Here is an 18950-nt window from a genome sequence, read left to right on the forward strand (position 1 = left end):
TATGAATTGGGATTGCACCCTTCTTCCTTCCACTTCTATATACATTGCTTTCAGACCCCCTCGCTCTGACATAGTCCCGCTTATACCTTGTGGACGACCGGGAAACTTGATGGTTCACCGGTCTCATGGCTGTCCCCGGCGGAAGTTCGTTTTTCTTTGTCCTGCTCCGTCTCCCATGCTTGAGGATCGGACAAGGCGTAATCTTCGTCCATTGATTCCACGGTCTGGTCGACAAGGGTCGAGGTCGGCGGGAAGATTGTTGAAAGAATGAAGTAGATGCCTGCTCCCATCGCTGTGGAAGTAAGCCATGATGCTTTGTCTGCGGTTTTATTGATGATCAGCAAACGATATTCGTACACAGCAGGTTGATGAGCGGAGGCAACTCACAGAAGAATGAGTAATTCCCGATGTCGACTTTCGAGTTGATGGCATTGATCAGACCTGGCAAGTTGATCGGTACGGCGATAAGAAGGGTGACCATTGCTCTCCAATTGATACCGTATTGATACTTGTAGATACCCTCGTTCTGATACAACATAGGTACATGGAATCTTGTTCTCCTAACGACCCAGTAGTCCACAATCATGATGGCTACTATGGGAGCCAGCACGATGATGTATCCGGATAAGAAGGTAGTCAACGCTTTAGCTGAAGCTTGGATCTTCCAAGGACAAGTGGCCCAACCACCGATGATAGCGGTGATGAAAGCACCTCGTTGGATGTTCAGCCATTTGGGAGCCAAGAAGGCGAAATCGTTGGAGGCAGCGATCGAGTTGGTGGAGATATTGGTTCCGAGTGTAGCGAGCGCGAAGGCGAATGCAACGAAGAATGCTCCCGCTCGCGAGGTCCACTGGGCGATAATCATGGTTGGGTCCCAGTAGAGAGTTCCGTAGATGGCTTGACCCGCTGAAGCGATGACAATACCGATGAAGGAGAAGATGAAGTAAACAAGAGGGATGAAGAGAAGTTGCCAGTATGAATCGGAGGTTCGGTGCGCGTACCTGGTAAGATCGGGCTGCCCACGAAGTCAGTGATGCTCTTGTTATCACACTAGAAATCGGATGCTTACAATGTTGATTGCCAAAGTGGTTTTACCTGAGATAGCGACATTGATACCAGCTACCCAAGCCCATGATCGGGTAGCACCAGTGAGAGCGGAATGTTTGGCGAATACAGGGCCTGATCCGCCTGCACGATGCACCGCCCAGCCAAGGGTGGCGAAGGCAGCGATGATGGCGACGATCGATTTGACGAAGAAAAGCCATCTCATCTTTCGCGGGTGAATTAAAACAAGGGGGAATTGGACTACAGGAGGGTAGTAGGGTAAGCACAGGTACGCAGAAATATCGCTCGTCAGGGACATAGCTTACTGGTCCAGAACACGAAATAAGCGATCATCTTGTTACTAGTAACACCTTGAGAAAGGGGAATAGAGTTTGGGTAGGTCTTGAGGGAAGGCCAGATAGCTTCGAGGCAGATCAGTGTGCATGATGCGCCGATGAATGTGTTGATCCTGTATATCCATCGATCTTAGTAGTGAAATCAGGGAAAAGAGATGCGTAAGGAAGCTTACCCGAAGTAAATGAGACCGAGGACAAGTCGAGACACTACAGCGAAGTAGGAGAAGTAGAAACCCAGAGAGGCTCTTGAAGCGATGGAGAAGGGGATGTGGTGTCTTGAACCGATCGTACCGTTCAATGCGACAGCAGCGGCAATGATGATATTTCCGATCGCACTGATCGACAGCATCTCACGTCAGCTCACTCTCATCTTTAACCAAGCCAGCTGTGTGGCCTACATTGCAGCTGATGCTTCTCGCCAACTCAGACCCATGGCTACGATCGAACCGGCTTGTTGCATAGTTCCGACATTGGCACCATCTGACAACCACAAGAAGAGGTAATTGACCCTGTGAAGCCAATCGACATTAGCAGTCATTTATGATCGCCTGAAAACCGAGACGAGACATGATTGACTTACGCTCGCCAATTTCGTTGATCAACAGGTACAACGTCGACATCTGCGTTGGACCAACCATCTCGAGTAGCGTACGATGCGGGTGGTGTGTCGAGGTACCAGTAATCCCTGGTGAACCATCGTTTTGGCTCGATATTCCTTGCGAAACCGAGCATTTTGTCTTTTGTTGAAAAGGTAGATTGTTTAGGTGAGACCAAGAGATACCTTTCAGCTGCTGTCTGTTGAGGATCGATATCGTTGGCGGATTTGGGAAACATATGGTGGAGATAAGAGGATAATTAGCTTCAGTATGGGTATGAGGGTGAGGACGAAGAGAAGTTGGAGTAAGCACCAGGCACAAGGAAGTTAAGAATTCAAGAACCACTAGGGCAACTTTGTATGGCGAGGAAAGAAGCTAAAAGTATCACGAGGGGGAGTAGATTAAAATATAGAATATGGAAAAGAGGTCAATGGGTTGATATATATACATACGAGAGGGAGTATGGGCGAAAAGTAAAACACTCGAACGACTTGACTTGGTAACGGGGATAGCACAATGATCAGTGACGGAAAGGGGTTGATTGATGCGCCTTGACAACCAAGAAGAGAGGTTTGAGTTCCCATCAACATCAAAGATCGATCATCCCCGGCCTCCCACCAACCGCCATAGAGCGTACACAGCGCACGATGTCCCAGCCGTTGGCGTTTCCCACCTTAGTCTCTTCATTAATCCAGCCACGCTTCACAGATCAATCACTACTCATCAAGCCAGAAATAGGCCCGAACGATTCGTAATCATCCCGAGAGGGTGAGAGGGGGAAGAGGGATTGATGTCATAGCCGCCTAGCGAAGAAGCATTGTAGCGAAACATGAATGCGTGGAAAGCTTCTGGCCTTGTGCCTTTGTTGAAGAGTTACGTCCGATGTCAAAAAGGACAGGAACGTAGGGTGGAAGAGGTGGGGATCAAAGCGTCAAGAACCAAGAGACCAAAGCGCCGACCCATCAAAAAGGTACAAAGCGCCTTGGCTTCTCGCACCTTGCGATATAACCCAGGCGGCCAAGAAGGGCAACGGTAACATGAAATCAAGGGAGCAATGGCGATCAAAGGCATGCTTACACATGCAAAGGAGGGTTCTTGATCATCATGGTGGGGTCGAGTGTAAAGACAAATGAGGTACGAGAGGAATGTATAGACTCACGTATTTACAGCACTCGTAGACCTCCTATTCGCGGTTCCTTCCTTAATCTAGACTGATATGCTGAGCAATCGAGAGATATAAGATGCGATGATGCGATTTCAGCCGAAGAGATCTGGTAGTGCCGATTGGTAGTGGGGGAATGAAGTCGTTTGTTCTCGACTGTGCGAGGGCCGGAGACGTTGTCACTTGTCGGTGCGAAGGGGAAGGGGATTGATGGTCGTCAAGGGGCGTTATCGTATTGGGAACCGAATGAGGGTGTTTCGTTTCGTCTTCGTTTCGTTTGATTCGGTTTGAAGAGTAACCACTCGCTAGGAGACGCCTTCTTCTAGATGTTCGATATGTTGATCGAGTTTTTACCCTTTGGCGCCGATCTTGTACGTCTGAGATGTTATATCTCTATCTCCTAGCTGTCTTGATGTAACAGTATCTATGATTTCTATTGATTCCCCAAGCACAAGGTCATTTGTTCCGTCCGAGAGGGCAGGAGCGCATAAAATCGATATCCTGGTTCTCGTTTGTTGTTTCCAGCTTTTCCAGCTTTTCTATCTCAAGGGACCCGTGCGTTTGTCACCACTCTGTTTATCGATGTGCTTAACACTTGCGACGGCCTCGAAAGCAGGGTAGGGTACCGAATGTAATTTGGCGTTGCATTAATTTACTTATTTGTCTGGTCGGTCGACTATTATAAGTATGTGTATGTGTCTAACGCCGCTATCGCTACATCGAATTTGCTTTACGTCTTGGACTCGGACAGATATTTCGGTTCGATTCAGAGGCTAGGAGAACAATAGCGAAACTGAACTTGAAAAGAAGCTAAAAGTTAAAATCCTGATTGCAAAACGTGGTTATATGCTGTTCGCAGAGATATGCTGATGTAGGATAACGTTATACTTGGGGGATTTCCCGTAAGATAAGGAAGACCAAGAAGAAAGTAGTGGAATGTGGAATTACTCAAAAGGGTCCAGTTACCACTAACTTCCCATGCGCAGAAGGTCCCGAAACGAAAACAGGGGTGTCCGTCTCTTCGTCTTTCTCTCATACACTGACAGTCTCCGACGAAGCACATCACCGATCTGAATTGGCCTCTCAATGGGGTATGAATCGGAACCCATCGTACAATCGTGACTCATCTTTGCACTCAAAAGCATAAATTTAACGCATTCTCTCTGGTGTCTGGCAAGACTTCCTCGACGTATTCCTACGTTGAAACGACCTGAGACGGGGTGTTTTTCTCAGTACCTGGTGAAGCGGAGTCAGGTCCGAGAGAACAGGGGGGTTCTGCGTGCCGCCGTCCTGCCCGCATGTCTGCCGATAACACAACGAGAGCGACATGACAAGTCGTGTCCTTCTGTATCCACAAATGCGTAGGCGACGGGGACATCCAGACAGGGGGTGTTCCGATTTCTTCGTGAAGACAAGAAGACATCAAATGCTCAGGGCATTCAAGACTAAAGAACTCCCGTCTCCCCTGTCATCTCTTTTAGCTTCGTTTCATCTCTTTTCCCTTTCCCGACCGCTCGCTTGCTTCGTCATATGAACATATGAGCAACTCTGGATCGAGCGAGATCTTTTGACGATCGAGGCGTTGGGTGTCGTAGGAAGAAACGCTTGGCCTGACAAACCCTTCTCCGGCCGTGAAACAACACCCGTTCCGCATAGCTTGAAGGAGCCGCCTGCATCGATACTGCTTACGTAAGAGGGTCATCGCTGTTCTGCCTTGAATCCAGGGCGATCGGAGTTTGTAATGTGTTTCTTGCTCAACTGCAAAAAAGCTGGCGGAAGAAAACCGATAAAAGCGGTGACGTAACGATCACGGTGACTCTCCTTGCTATACTAGCTTCGTCCAAGATCATGCCCTTATATTAGGCTATAGAAGGAAATAATGCAATCAGTACTTGGTCCGGGTGTGTGTGTGTGTGTGTGTGTGTATGTACAGAAATGACCATCAAAAATGGCACTTCAACGGCTTCGTCTCTGCCGCCCTTCAGGCACATAACACCCATCAAAAAATGGTGAAAAGACAATGACGCCCGCCGCCGCCATCACTCCACTCCCGCTTAGCAAAGTTGATCGTGATTTCAGTTAAATGATCCGTCCTGAATGCCCGTGGTCTGGTCACTCCTCTGCAGAGGAATTCATGTTCCTCTGAATTGCGCATCGTGCCAGTACCCACTACATCGAAGGTAATAGTTCAGTCTTTTCCTGCATGCCTAAACAGCCTCGAGAGCTAAAGTCATAAAGGGGACGCTAATTCGGTAAATTGCTAAGTTACCGCTTACATTCCAAGACCGAACAACTTGATCCCCGATAATCCGAAAAATTAAAAACAAGCTCCGAGCAGCCATTCCCCATTCTCTTTTCACTATTGTGTATGCAAGTGCATTGCATAATTCACCGTACTTCCCATATAACCAATTCATCCCACCGAGCCTCGCCGCACACCAGACGGCTCTTTCTCTCCGCTTTACAAATTTTCTCATTGGGGTAAAAGCGATCAACGCCATCGCCGAGGAGATAAATTTATTTAAGTCCTTTCGTCCGGCACTCCACTTTGACCGAGATCAAGCATATTTTGGACTACAAATACAGTATAACCGGTAAACCGCTCTGGTTGATCCCATCCTGAACGGACGATAAGTGACGACATTATTCTTGAAGACATCACCGGGAATCCCGCAGGTAATATAGCATACACCAACACCAACTTCGAATAACCTATCTAATGGTGAAACTCTATAGGACCGTAACTTCAAATTGGAATCCAGACATACTTCGCTAAGCGAGTGTCGCTCACGAAATCGAGCCAAGCAAATCAAGGGTAAATAAAAGAGGCAACATTCCGAATAATTCAGGCGGTCGGTACCTTGTTTGAATCCATACGAAGGCCGAAAGGCTTAATCCGCTGTCAAGGAAGATCATCCACTCACTCACCCATCCGACCATCGGACTCTTTCACATATGACCTATTAATGCGTGTAGTCTAAGCAAAACACACACACGACTAGCGGGCGAAGCAAACACAAGGGCATAAAATAAAGGATTGGTGGGGTAAGAACCCTTTTCCCGAAGTGCTACAATCGCACCGACCGCCTTCTCCTTAATTATCGTTAAATCCGAAACGAAACGTTCTAATTTGTCTTTTGGTCGAAAGTCAAAACCGAACGACGGCGACCTATATATTACCAAATTAGCCTTACTTTTGGCTGCTGGCGATCATCCTACCAATTTGGCATCATCTAAGGCGATTGGCGATACTCTGTAGCATCTCTTTTCGCTTCTCCTCCTCTCTCTTCTATTCCAGATAGATCGGCACTTCTCGCCTTTGCATCGCTTCAAGTGGGAACCAGGCATCTCATTGTCGACTTCCTTCAACCTACGGTGACGTGGTGGCAGAAAGTCGAATCTCAACGCGAATCCTTCAGAAGAACACAAAGCTTGTTCAGCCAAATTACCAATCGACCTCGACAGCGTTGTCAACCTGGTCAATTTGCGTCGAAATTTGTCTTAGATCGGTACTGGCAGGCCAGTTGTCGTCTTATATCGAATCCAGGTGATCCCTCCGCAAAAGAAAGTGCACCGACATCGCCGACCAGATCTTGCTGTTCCACCCACGCCGAATAACGTGTACTCTGTGTATATTCCCAACAACACGTCAGCTTCTACTCCATATTCAACGCAGCCCATTCCAGCCAACTGGCACTGGTGGCAGGTCCTTTCGCGACGAGAGGAACCATCAAATATCAACCCCGATAAAGCAATAATAACCACCCGGACTGCAAAGCCACGCCTTATCAACGTTATCACTTCATCCTTTTGAATCTTATCAGCCTTTCTGCCTGCCTCTCTAGGCGACGTCATTTCCACATCACCTGTGTTCAGCCTGTGGAAAGGAAGCCATCCAACAAAGGATCTTTCAACACATTGCGGTCGGAGTAATTCTGCTCGATCAGCGATCCATCAACTGACTGAAGGGGTATTGATTCTGTGTATATGATCCCTTCAACCGCTATTCATCTGGAAATTCCCAAGCAAAGCAACCGAAGACTGCAGATGATCACAATGCGAGATTGAACCCCACTAGCAGCCAATCCTAATCCTTTCTCTACCCGCCTTATACAAACTGACATACACATCTCCTAAATTGCCTGTCCTGCGAGGACGAGTGAGAGCTATGAATGGCATGAATCAGTCGCAAGCGGGACCCTCGAGGTCCCCCTCAAATCCACTGGTTCTCGCTTCTATAGGTGAGTTTCCGAGAGGATCTCTCCTTCTAAGCACCGCTGATCTGTATCTGTATAACTATAGGGACTGTTCTGATCGACGCTTTTGATTCGCCTCCAAGACCAGTGGTCGACCCAATTCCAAACTTAGTTTCAGCTTCAATCCTTCCCCTCAAATCCAAGGTGGATACAGTGACAGGTCTACCTACACCGCCAACACCGCCAACACCGCCAACACCGAATCCGCGCGAATATGATTCGACATACTACGGAAATGCTGTAAATGGTGCCAGTGCGAACACCAATCTGCAAGTAGGTCAAGCGACGCCAGTGCATTCTGCATTCCCTTTTCGCCCATCACACGTGCTGCCTCACTTGGCGACTCCTGTGACCTCTCCAGTCAACTCGTCAGGACCTTCTACCCCGCAACTTTCGCTCGATGATGTCCCCGCTCCCAATCCGGAAGACGTCTACGAGATGCTAGGTGGTGGAGCACTTTACGCTCTTGTTGGCGCCCGGCTTTGGCTCCCCTCCTCTCGACTGCGCACTCTCGTCGACCGTGCTCCCGAAAGCGAGGAGAACGAGCTACCTCCCGATGCCGAAGACCGACTGAAAGGACTGGGCGAGGATATCTGGATATGGAATAGACCGGAGGGCGCCAAGATGATCAGGGCGAGGATACGGTACGAAGGTGATGTCAGGTTGTTAGTCGGCTGTCTCCCTTCGCGTATGGCTGAAATCGCGAGAGTAGCTGACAGTGTGCTTGCGACTAGTTTCCATCCGATAGTAAGGGCAAAACACCGGACTATGGGCCAACTGCAACAATCTGCATTATGCGGTGCGGAATACTTACATATAAGTCCGCCTTATTCGCCTGAGAACGTCTACAACCTCCTCGAAGAGATGAAGGCTTTACAGAGGAAGACGGCTCACGGAGAGGAAGGGGTCATCTGGAAGCCCAAGATTGTATTCGAGCCTACGCCGCCGTCTTGTCATCCAGGCCAAAGAGAATGGTTGGAGAAGATTGTCCCCTCCATCGAAGTTCTTTCGTGAGTCCATCCCGATCGGAGTGGATGAAGGATGTCCACATGTTGACGGATCATGGGCTTCGCTTTTCAGGCCAAACCACGAAGAGATATTTTCCATAATGGGCACATCGCCTCCGGATCTGACATCGGTCCAATTCAAGCCGACGGTAGAAGGTATCATCAAGCATTTCGTGCACGACATCGGAATAGGCCAGAACTCTCAAGGAGTGATGATTGTACGATGCGGACGATTGGGTGCTTGTATAGGGACTCGGGAGAAGGGTATGAAATGGTGTCCTGCATTTTTTGAGGGTGCGGAGCAAACCAGAGTGAAGGACGTGACCGGCGGTAAGTCCCTTTCAATCCACATAACTGGACGCGACGAGTGGTATAAGTGTTGATGGAATGACTGTCGAATCATAGCTGGCAATTCGTTCTTGGGCGGCTTCGTGGCCGGTCTCAGTCTATCGAATGGTGATCCGTATGAAGGTGTGTCAAGGTCTGCACGTAGGTCATGGGAAGTCTGCTAATTTGGCGAATGTGTGTTTAGCGCTTCTTTATGCCACAGTATCGGCTTCGTTCGTGGTAGAGCAATTTGGCCTGCCGACTCTGTCCGTTGATGACGGAGTGGAGAAGTGGAATGATGATTCGCCGCGATCAAGGTTGGAAAAATTACGTCGACAAGTCAATGCCGTCTAAGGGAAAGGGACAGTGTAGTGAGGCTCGATGGTCCTCCAAGATGTCAACGGACGAGGCGGCATCTCGGAGGAGCGTATTGAAAACACCAAGAAGCATCGTATTCCCAGGAACGGCCGCTTGATTTGAAGGCAGGGTATCACGACCCATCTGGCGATTAGCATCTTACGACAATCTTGTTACATGTGGTTTGTTTTGGTTCTTTAGTTCATCGAGAATATACCTGGCATTGTAAGATCATACTCGTACGGAAAAGGATAAAAGGGTATATGAATATCGTCATTTGTTTGTCATGTCACCTCATCAACAGCAATAATAGCAATGTCATCATGCATGTTATCATTATCATCAGATACGGTGAGTGTTGTTGAAGTGTTGTAGGGTAGAGTATGAAGCAAGGCCCGTAGATAGGCATTTCTTGGTATCATTTGGATGCGGGATATATATAACATGCTGCTCGGGTTCGTGATAGACTGAAGAGATCGGGATTGGAGTCGAAGGATGATCATGCCGCCTGAGGTATCGGTGTGATTGGTTCACCTTGCGATGAAGATGCTATGCCTCCTGTGATTTCTGAAGTACTCGGTGCCTGCAGTCCGCTCCAATACAGCCTTCCCGCTACTTCCTTGACTAACCACTTCATACCTTCTTCTAAGCCTGATCCAGTGAATGCCGAACATGGGTGGACTATCCATCTATGCGAAATTATCGATTTCAGATCGAGCGCCTGTAAACGTTAAGTTCTTATTCGTCAGATCATGCCCACCCATCCACCACTGTCTGTTTTGATGAAGTTGATCTCTGCTGAGAATCGAGTGGAATTTGGTTGACTAACTCACATCTCGAATTTCAGTCAAGGTAATTGATCCTTCTAGATCCTGCTTATTCGCGAATACCAACAATGTAGCGCCGGCCAATCTCTATCATGTACCATGGTCAAGCCAACAGTCCATCAGCATATATCATGCTTGCTTTGTTCTGATTCTCGCACCGCGGTGCGCGAAAGCTGGTTCTGGAATCTGGGATAAGATATACGGATATGACCCACCTCTTCCTGTAATAAGCCTTTGAGCTCGGCTTTACAATCTCCCATCCTCATACTATCCGATGAATCGACTACCCATACTACGGCATCTGTAGATTCGAAGTAATTTCTCCAGTATGGTCTTAAGGTTCTTTGTCCGCCTACATCCCCTGTATGCGCTTTTCAGCTCAGGCGAGCTTGATCCCACGATGACAGGAGTTTGCTATATAGCAGCACGAGAAAGACTCACATATATTGAGTGTGTATCTGCATTGACTCGTCAGCTTATGCCGTTCTTTGATGACTTGCTACTTGGCGAACGGCCTGGACCGAGGTCAAGGGGGGAAAGTCAAAAGCTCACCCGTCCCTTATCAACGTCTTGATGTTAAATCCCAATGTAGGACTTATATCCGATATATTCTCGTCATTCAGCTTCTTCAGTATGGTTGTCTTCCCAGCGTTGTCAAGCCCGCTGCGATTGCCCGATGATCAGCTCTCAGATTTGAATTGGCAGAACGTTGCCCCTACAGCCTCCATGGCTGGAAGGGAAGGTAGGAGTGGACACGCAGAGTGGAGGTGAATGAAACAGTCGACTTGACGTACAGGAAAAGAACCCTCATTTCCTTCGACTTGGCCTTGTTCTTCCTTATTATCGTGAGTAGTCCTGCCCATGATGATGCGTCAGCGATAGATCCAGACAGGCAGACGCCAGCAAGTGGAAATGGAGCATACCCATCTTGGCATAGCTGAATTTGCATTTACTGTATACGATACATCGGTAATGTGGAACTCACTTCTCGACGGTTTCGAACATGACCATAATCCACCCATTGACGCGACTTGATTTTTTTCCGAGGCAAATCGGGACCGCGTGGCAATATCTTCGTGCTCTTTTTGCATACAGCGAGCGTGCTAGACAAGCTAGACAAGCTCGCCCAAGCCGAAACGATGGTATTTAAGAGCATGTATATTTAGTGACGTTTGATCGTTGACGTCGGACAACATCGACAATCTCATACCAGGATTTCTTGCCGAATTGTTGTGCTCAACGGTTTATCATCATAACCTCATTCCGCCTTTCCCCATAATGTCAGATCCATGAGCGGCTCTTGGCGATTACAAGGGGCACAAGGAATAAGTACACATTCAGACATATTATTGAACAACTTAAGATACAGACAACAACGACAACTTGATACAACACTGCGTAAAGAGCGGCATTGGCACAACGGCTTAGATCATTCAACGACAATCAACGTATCGTACTCATCTTGCAAGTCTGACAGCTCTTGATCTTGGACATATACCCAGAACTGTGTATCCAGATACATGGTATCGACTCTGCATTGCGAGTTTCAGAAAATCAGCATCCTTCTGTGACAGTCGTCTCATGCAGTACTGAAGGCGTTTGTGCAGAGGTAAGTCCGACTCGGCTGATTTGGCATCGTCCCCTTCGATCTTATCTACCACCAAATACTTGCTATTGTCGTCCGTTTTTGACTCGAGAACTACCATGTTCTCCTGGAGATACTTGACTACGCCAATTCAAGTACGAGCGAGGTATCAGCTTTGTCTCATTCTTTAAGTGAATGGGCTGTCAAAACCAGTCCGGTCGAATTACTCACGATAATCGGATCCCGATAAATCAGTCTTCTTGCTGACCTTTTTACCGGTCAGAATTTTGAGTACTTTCTCGGGATCCGCTTGATCTTCTGTAATCTTCCCCTCGTCATTGTCATCCGCTCCCAAAGCATCAAGAACGGCTTTTTCATAGCCTATCCACCACCTGAAGCACCAAATTGGCATCAGTATCACAATCATCATCATCATCATCACTGATCCCGCAGGATTGTGACAATCCGCAGTCCATGGGTGTACTATCCTAGGTTTTTGCAACTGATGACTCACCAATTGGTCTCGACTTGTTCTCTCTGGAAAGTTTTCGCTACTTTATCCGTAGTAAACGTGTAGTCTTGTACATTGTCGCCTTTGTACAGGCTAATAGTGGCCCCCGATGTTTTGGGACTTCCATCTGCAGTGACGATGTGGCTTTTGATCCATTCTGCATCATCGTCTTTCAGCAGCGCAGCTATGGACACCTTGATCCCTAGATCGTGATCGACGCCGAGAGCTGAAGATGTACATCTCTGCTAAGCGCTTTACCTCTCGCAAGGGATACAGGGAACGAGCAAATGATGACTAACCATTATTCATATCTTTTCGAGAAGGCTCATCGGTACCCCAAATCTGGGCAGCGACCGGTCCTCTCGGGTGGAATATGGATGTACCGGTACCGGTACCCTCAGATTTGTTGATTACCGCTCCCAGAGCGGTAGGAACGGACGCCATCATGGCGGGCAAAAGAGCTGTCAGAATCGATCGAAGCGAGGTGGGCAATAGCAAGCATCAGCATTGTATGACAGGTATCTTGTGAAGTGTGAAGTGTACAGTAACGTACCGTGAAGTAGAGTGAGCATTGATTCAAGTCTCTTCTCGATTTGGATGTACTACAAGGCGATTTCTTGGTTGCTATCTGTTGATGATAGATAAACAGAGAGCGATGAATCAGGCAGTTTTGAGCCGGGCCGTGACGAGAGCAAATTTCTGTATTACTTTATCGTCTTCGCCTAAGGCTATCGAGCTCATGCCTCGAGCCCTGTCCTTAAGGCATTCCTTTCAGGTTGTCACTACCTTTGATGATCTGCCACGGAAAGGATCGAACATCGTCCCGTTGTTTGTTTGGCATCAAGCAAGACTACCAGATAAGTTGATTGACCATTTTGGCCAGCAAAGGAGCTGATGATAGAGCGAGCTCGATCCTCGGTCATGCGTTCAGCAGCCTTGCCATGCTCTTGTTCCAGAAAGGACCTCGTGAGCAGTCACTCCACTGCTTGGAATACAGCACGGTGCATGTGGTCGCAGTTTTCAGAGCGTTGCAGCTTGACTCCCTACATGATCCCGAAACTCGTCAAATCATCTCTGTTGTTCTAGGATATACAATATGATATTTAGAGGATCATGATCGTGATTATTTGAAACATGCCTAGAAGGAAGAGAGGAAAAACAATGCTGATTTACTATTTATCGCACATTGACGAGATTGACGATAATGTCCATTAGTACCTACATGCACCGCTTGTGACCCCATCCTGCGTCCAGTACGATCTCCAGCCGCTGGGACATGTGTGCTAGTCCCCTGAATCGATGTTTCTGGTGATGCGAAACCGATATAGGGCCAGTGCGAGAATCACAGCAAGTGCAGTCAAATCGATGAATTACATATCGCATATGTTATACAGGCTGTAAAGAAAATGGGGGTTTCCAGATCTCGCAAATCTTGCAGCACAAACTGTATGGATGAATAAGGACACGGCCCAAAATGCGAAGCTCTCGTCATAACTCCCCGTCAAATAGGTCGCTCTACATGACATAAAAGCATAGTCTACTCTTTTCCGCGGTGCAGTGATTTGTACCGCTTACTCGTCAGAAATCTGAGAGGTAATTCCTTCATTAGCTACTGATCTCACCTTGTTGCAAGACAAGAGGACACATACCTTAGGAGCCAAGAAAAATTGTAAAGTCCCTTGCTCAAAGTCGAATTGGACGAGCAATGGCACGTCGTTAGACATGTGCAAGCTGACTTCTCGAGCTAATGGCGCGGACTTGGCGAAGTTGGTCAGGTATTTGAGGGAGAACGTGAGTGATACTTGTTTTTCAAGGATGATAGACACGCCAATCTCGTCCGAGGAAGTATCGGTGTTCTTGGCTTTCTTTGCGGTCTACAATGCGTCGAAGGTTTAGAGATCAGCTCAAGACAAGACAGCTGCCGGGACTCGAACATAGAAAGAAGCAAGAATGAGAGCAAAGGATCGCACCACTCACCTTGGCTTTGCCATTTGTCTTCCTCTTTTTCGATCGGTCTTCATCATCCACCTCGTCCTCTGAAAATGATTTTGCGTCAGGAGATGCATTTGTTTATCGAACGGAACACGAGATGCAGAAGCGAGGACTCACCACCTTCCTCTTCGTCAATCTCGGGCTTTTCATCCTCTTCTTCTTCCTCATCCTCCTCATCGGGATCCCTCTTGACAGCAGCCTTCTTGGATGAAGTCGCTCCTCTATCGGTACCGGCAGATTGCTTGAGCAAGACACTACCATTTCCAACTTCACCTTCCGAGCTGAATCTCACGCCCTCTTTCGAAGCTTCAATCTTGACTGATTCTCCCAAAGCTGCCAGATCTCTGCAGATCCTTTGGAACTCTGCGGAAGACATGGTGATGGTAGCGTCGTATTGGGTATCGGGTATACCGAGGTGTTCTTGGTCGATATCCATCAACTTCATCTCGTATTCACCGACTCTGTCTTCCTCTGTGCGTCACGTCACACGAACAATCAGTATACGCTACGTAAAACGGATGAACAAGAATCCAGAGCTCACTTGGAGACTCGAACACCAGACCGAGAGAGTCGGCATCATCAGGAGCTTTAAGGGTGACTACATCTTGGTCTTTAGCGCACTTGAGGATTTTGGTAAGGGAAGTGAGCTGTCGGAATCGACTCTTTCCATCAGCTTGGATACTACGACATGAAGTACGACGTGCCACTGTCAAGAAGATGACTCACGTTGACACCCAGAGGCATGTTTCTATCGCATCGATACGATTCGAATTGCTCAGCAACCAGCTTGAGGGATACCAAAGCTACGTGAGAGTTATCCATCGCTTGGAGAGCCTACAGAAGTTTCTCACTGCATCAGCTTACAAATATGGGGCGATCCAGCTGACTCCGAGAGGTACTTACGATACCCTCGTCGGTGCAATCGAGGTTACCATCGGTGACCAATTCCTTGATAGCTGTGCGAGTACAGATCAATCGTTACTAAAGGAAAGTTACGCGTGAGTGGTGAAGAGACAGACTTACCATCCAAGAGCTTTTTGAGAACGGCAGCTTGCTTGACTCGGGCTTCCAACATGTTGACTGAAGTATCTGATAGGACGGGTCGAAGGATATGAGGTAGCGAGGAGAATGAAGGAGTCTAGAGATAAGTTGAAGGATTTACCAGAGGAGGAGGATGAAGAAGGCGCGTCGTTTTCTGTTCTGTTACTATCGTCTTCATGTTCTCAGGTTCAAGATCGCGTATGGTCAGATCGAACGGGATCAAATCACGCGTCACACCTCGAAGAATAATAGGGGAATAATATCCACGTCATCATGATCATGTATTATGACTGGTGCATTGACCCACGCGTCTCGCACACCATTCCTGATATCACCGAGGACGATAACAACGTTCATCATCAACTTAATCCAACTTACGGTCATCAGAGATTACAACCACACCCACCACGACCTCTGCGCTGCTTATCGGACTGCCCTGGAAGAAGTTCGAGCACAGGCAGTCTCTCACTCCCCGTATCATTCGATCTTGTCGGGGCCGCAGCTATCGCATAATCAGTCGATAATGTCGACCTACAACACCTTACCAGTGAGTCACCGAACTTGTTATGGTTCAGATACAACACGACACAAATGGAAGAATATTCCGCTGACGACTATGGATCAGCTGCACGAGACTCTGAATCTCTACGTCTCGCCCACTGCGTATGTCTTTGAGCCTGCCTCGACATCGTCCGTCCACCATGGCTTCGATGGACCCGCATTTGTCAATGAGAAAGATTCGAGAGAGAGCTTGTACGTGGACAGGAGGACCGGGCGAATGAGTCTTAATGGTAAGCCCGGATCACTTCCTCATGTGATACGCAGCCACCGTGCCCTCACACCTGCGCCGTCCCTATACCAATGCATAGTACCCCAGAAGAGCCGGCCAAGCTGATATACTTGCATCTCCCTGCGCAGAATCATCTCAAATACCTTTCGGCAAGGAGAAAGTCACCACATGTTACGGTATAATTGGCACTCTCTCTTTGGCGACCAGTGAGCTCGACATCCCCTTTCTACTCGCCTACTTGCCTACTTGTTCAACCTGTCCAAGTATTGACCTTTTATTGTGGTTGTGCAGCCGATTTCTTGTTGATCATAACATCCCGAACCCCTTCGTGCCGACTCCTCTCACAACCGATATTCCTAGCCACTGATTTCCGCTTATTGCCATTATCGCCGTTATCGACTTCGTCCACTATACTCGACCACCCAGTCGAGAAAGAGTTGATATCCTTGGTAGAACAAGGGTTGAAATCTGGTCGATTATGGTTCTCGTACGGATGGGATTTGACCAATACCCTACAACGTCAGAATGATACCAAGGATAAAGGCGAACAGTTGCCCCTTTGGAAGAAAGCGGACGAGAGATTCTTCTGGAATAGGTATTTGGCTAGCAAGATGATTGATCTGACTGAGAATGGAGGAGTCGATGTGAGTGCATTTACTCCGGTAAGCCCAGGTGCATATGCTGACCTCGTTATCTGATCGGACGAATCTAGCTGAGCAGGTTCATCTTGCCTGTTATGTACGGATGTGAGTTTGAAGTCCTGTATATGACTCAACCCCTTCCTGACTGCACATCTCTCGCAGCCTGGCAAATTGCTTGAAGAATCTGAGCTGACGCCATTGGAATTCTCAGCTGTTGAGCTGCGTTCCGCTACATTACACAACAGAGACCTCCTTTTCCTCCTCATATCACGTAGATCGCGCCACCGGGCAGGGACTCGATACTTCTCCCGAGGACTGAACAGTAAAGGCGATGTATCAAATTTCAACGAAACCGAACAAATCGTCTTGTTCGACCCATTACCCGAAGGCAATCAGCAGTTGAGAAAAGGTAGAGTCGACGGTAGAGAACGATTATCCTTCGTCCAAGTTCGAGGGAGTGTACCACTTTTCTGGGCTGAAATCAACAATTTGAGGTATAAGCCAGATCTACAGATCATGGATTATACTGAAACCGTGAGTAATCCCCCTCGTCTTCACGCACTGAAACCGAAGCTGACTTTGTTTTGTGGTCGGTAGCCGAAAGCCCTTTCAGCGCATCTGCATTCCCTGATCGACGCGTACGGCGATATACATCTCGTCAATCTCGTCAATCAAAAAGGACATGAACAGCCAGTGAAAGAAGCCTTTGAGAAATATATGACCAACTTGTCATCGACCGATCCAGTGATTGCGGATAAGGCTCATTACCTGTACTTCGACTTCCATCATGAATGTAGGAAATTGCGATTCGACCAGATCCAGCTGCTTATAGATAGGTTAGAGAATGATTTAGACAAGATGGGCTGGTTCCATTCGATAAATCCTACTTCATCTCAATACGGTACTCAGCCTGGAGCTCAGGAGAAAGAGATTACAACTCTGAGTAGACAAGGCGGAGTGATAAGGTCGAATTGCATGGATTGTTTAGATAGAACGAACGTTGCTCAATCTGCCCTCGGGCGATGGGCGCTGAATAGACAGCTTAGAGCGGCGGGAGTGATCAGCGTGAAGGAAAGGGTAGAGGATCATGAGGAATTCATGGCCATCTTCAGAAATGGTGAGCCGATCTTCAAGGTTGACAACTACCCTCTCGCATAGAAGACGAAATACTGACAATCCTGTGGCGATGTGATGGTTCAGTCTGGGCGGATCATGGTGATACAGTATCTCGAGCCTATGCAGGAACTGGGGCACTGAAAGCGGACTACACCCGAACGGGCAAACGATCCAAAGAGGGCATGCTAGAAGATGGATACAAGAGTGTGATGAGGTATATAAGGAACAACTTCTTCGATGGCGACAGGCAGGTGAGCGCTTTGTCTCCCCTTGATTACGGCACCTGAATATTTCCGAGATCAGGGCGAGGATAATGCTGATCATACTGGCTGAATCAGGACGCATTCGATATACTAACCGGAGCGTGGGTTGCGAAACGAGGTGGAATACCCCCCTTGACAGATACAAGGCCCTTACTCATGCGAGCGGTGCGTTGTCAAATCAGCTTCTATCCTCTCGTTCATGAGGTACACGTCAAGCTGATTAATCTTTGGGTGTATTGTATCAGATGCCATACGTTCTGGCGTTCGCTCTTACGATGATACTTGCAGCCGTAACTCTTCCAAGGACAAGCGGTGCGTTGTAACTTCGATTCACTTTTTCCGGTGTTTGCCATGATTGCTCCGAGCTGACATTAGTGTTGTGAATTTCTCTGGTCAGAATTATCGATCTATTCATTCTTGGTCTTATGGGTATTCTTAGCTTTCTTCTCGGGATCATATATATGGGGTAATGTGAGCTTGGTTTATTCTATTTTATATCGGGTCGCAGTGAAGAGGTTCGAGTAAGGGAAGGGTCGGATATCACACGCTGACAATGTCGTGCATTGGTACTTAGGGAACCTCATATGTATCTTGGCCCAGACTGAACCCGCCTTTAGAAGTATTATCGTGGAATGGCCCGGGAGCAAGATCGGTAGCTCGAGGTAGGGGATTATCTTTTGCCAATGTGATTCCTATATTCAAGCAACGATTGGGCAATGCGTCAGGACCTGGAGCAGGAATGGGAGGTAGACCGGCGGTATATAAGATGGAAGAAGTAGAATTGGGTAAGAGGAAAGGAGCTTTGATTGACTGATTGGATTTTATTCTTCGTATATGGTATTTCATCGACAGTAGTACATAGATGGTTTCCGGTTCCGGTATATAGATAATTATTGATAGTAGTACTAGTACTGCATATTGGATCAAGTACGATGAGGTATATAGATTATCTGGATTGATGTGATTATTGATACTCATGTCATATACGATACTGAAGATGCATTTATGTATCAGTCGAGACGGAGGAGAGATTGAACTCAGGCTGCATTTACATTCAGACGTAGATTTGTGCTTGAGGC

The 18950-nt window shown here is 47.7% G+C and overlaps 6 protein-coding genes across 6 annotated transcripts; 2 read left to right on the forward strand and 4 right to left on the reverse strand.

The window, feature by feature from the left end:
* Nucleotides 1-80: 80 nt before the first annotated feature.
* On the reverse strand, nt 81-2132 carry I303_107636 (uncharacterized protein; the record flags this gene model as incomplete). Its single annotated transcript, XM_018410911.1, has 7 exons — nt 81-319; nt 388-1015; nt 1070-1305; nt 1371-1513; nt 1574-1735; nt 1799-1909; nt 1981-2132. The coding sequence occupies 7 exons, from the start codon at nt 2130-2132 to the stop codon at nt 81-83; spliced, it is 1671 nt and encodes a 556-aa protein (XP_018259579.1).
* A 5194-nt stretch (nt 2133-7326) lies between these two features.
* I303_107637 (uncharacterized protein) lies at nt 7327-9102 on the forward strand (the record flags this gene model as incomplete). The annotated part of the gene is made up of 6 exons (XM_018410912.1): nt 7327-7399; nt 7461-8079; nt 8149-8424; nt 8495-8751; nt 8827-8892; nt 8954-9102. The coding sequence occupies 6 exons, from the start codon at nt 7327-7329 to the stop codon at nt 9100-9102; spliced, it is 1440 nt and encodes a 479-aa protein (XP_018259580.1).
* Nucleotides 9103-9604: 502 nt separating this feature from the next.
* I303_107638 (uncharacterized protein) lies at nt 9605-10954 on the reverse strand (the record flags this gene model as incomplete). The annotated part of the gene is made up of 7 exons (XM_018410913.1): nt 9605-9826; nt 9939-10019; nt 10148-10293; nt 10374-10390; nt 10485-10595; nt 10727-10787; nt 10918-10954. The coding sequence occupies 7 exons, from the start codon at nt 10952-10954 to the stop codon at nt 9605-9607; spliced, it is 675 nt and encodes a 224-aa protein (XP_018259581.1).
* A 786-nt stretch (nt 10955-11740) lies between these two features.
* On the reverse strand, nt 11741-12472 carry I303_107639 (uncharacterized protein; the record flags this gene model as incomplete). Its single annotated transcript, XM_018410914.1, has 3 exons — nt 11741-11909; nt 12032-12254; nt 12328-12472. 3 exons carry the CDS (start codon nt 12470-12472, stop codon nt 11741-11743), a joined length of 537 nt encoding a protein of 178 aa, XP_018259582.1.
* A 1127-nt stretch (nt 12473-13599) lies between these two features.
* On the reverse strand, nt 13600-15095 carry I303_107640 (proliferating cell nuclear antigen (pcna); the record flags this gene model as incomplete). The annotated part of the gene is made up of 8 exons (XM_065969626.1): nt 13600-13614; nt 13678-13902; nt 14006-14064; nt 14138-14491; nt 14562-14667; nt 14747-14854; nt 14924-14976; nt 15044-15095. The coding sequence occupies 8 exons, from the start codon at nt 15093-15095 to the stop codon at nt 13600-13602; spliced, it is 972 nt and encodes a 323-aa protein (XP_065825698.1).
* Nucleotides 15096-15584: 489 nt separating this feature from the next.
* I303_107641 (uncharacterized protein) lies at nt 15585-18685 on the forward strand (the record flags this gene model as incomplete). The annotated part of the gene is made up of 12 exons (XM_018410916.1): nt 15585-15608; nt 15687-15852; nt 15980-16057; nt 16143-16495; nt 16564-16597; nt 16704-17026; nt 17090-17609; nt 17693-17859; nt 17947-18036; nt 18117-18183; nt 18269-18342; nt 18446-18685. 12 exons carry the CDS (start codon nt 15585-15587, stop codon nt 18683-18685), a joined length of 2136 nt encoding a protein of 711 aa, XP_018259584.1.
* Between the last annotated feature and the right edge of the window lie 265 nt (nt 18686-18950).

Source organism: Kwoniella dejecticola, chromosome 10 (assembly GCF_000512565.2).
Source record: "Kwoniella dejecticola CBS 10117 chromosome 10, complete sequence".
Lineage (NCBI taxonomy): Eukaryota > Fungi > Basidiomycota > Tremellomycetes > Tremellales > Cryptococcaceae > Kwoniella > Kwoniella dejecticola.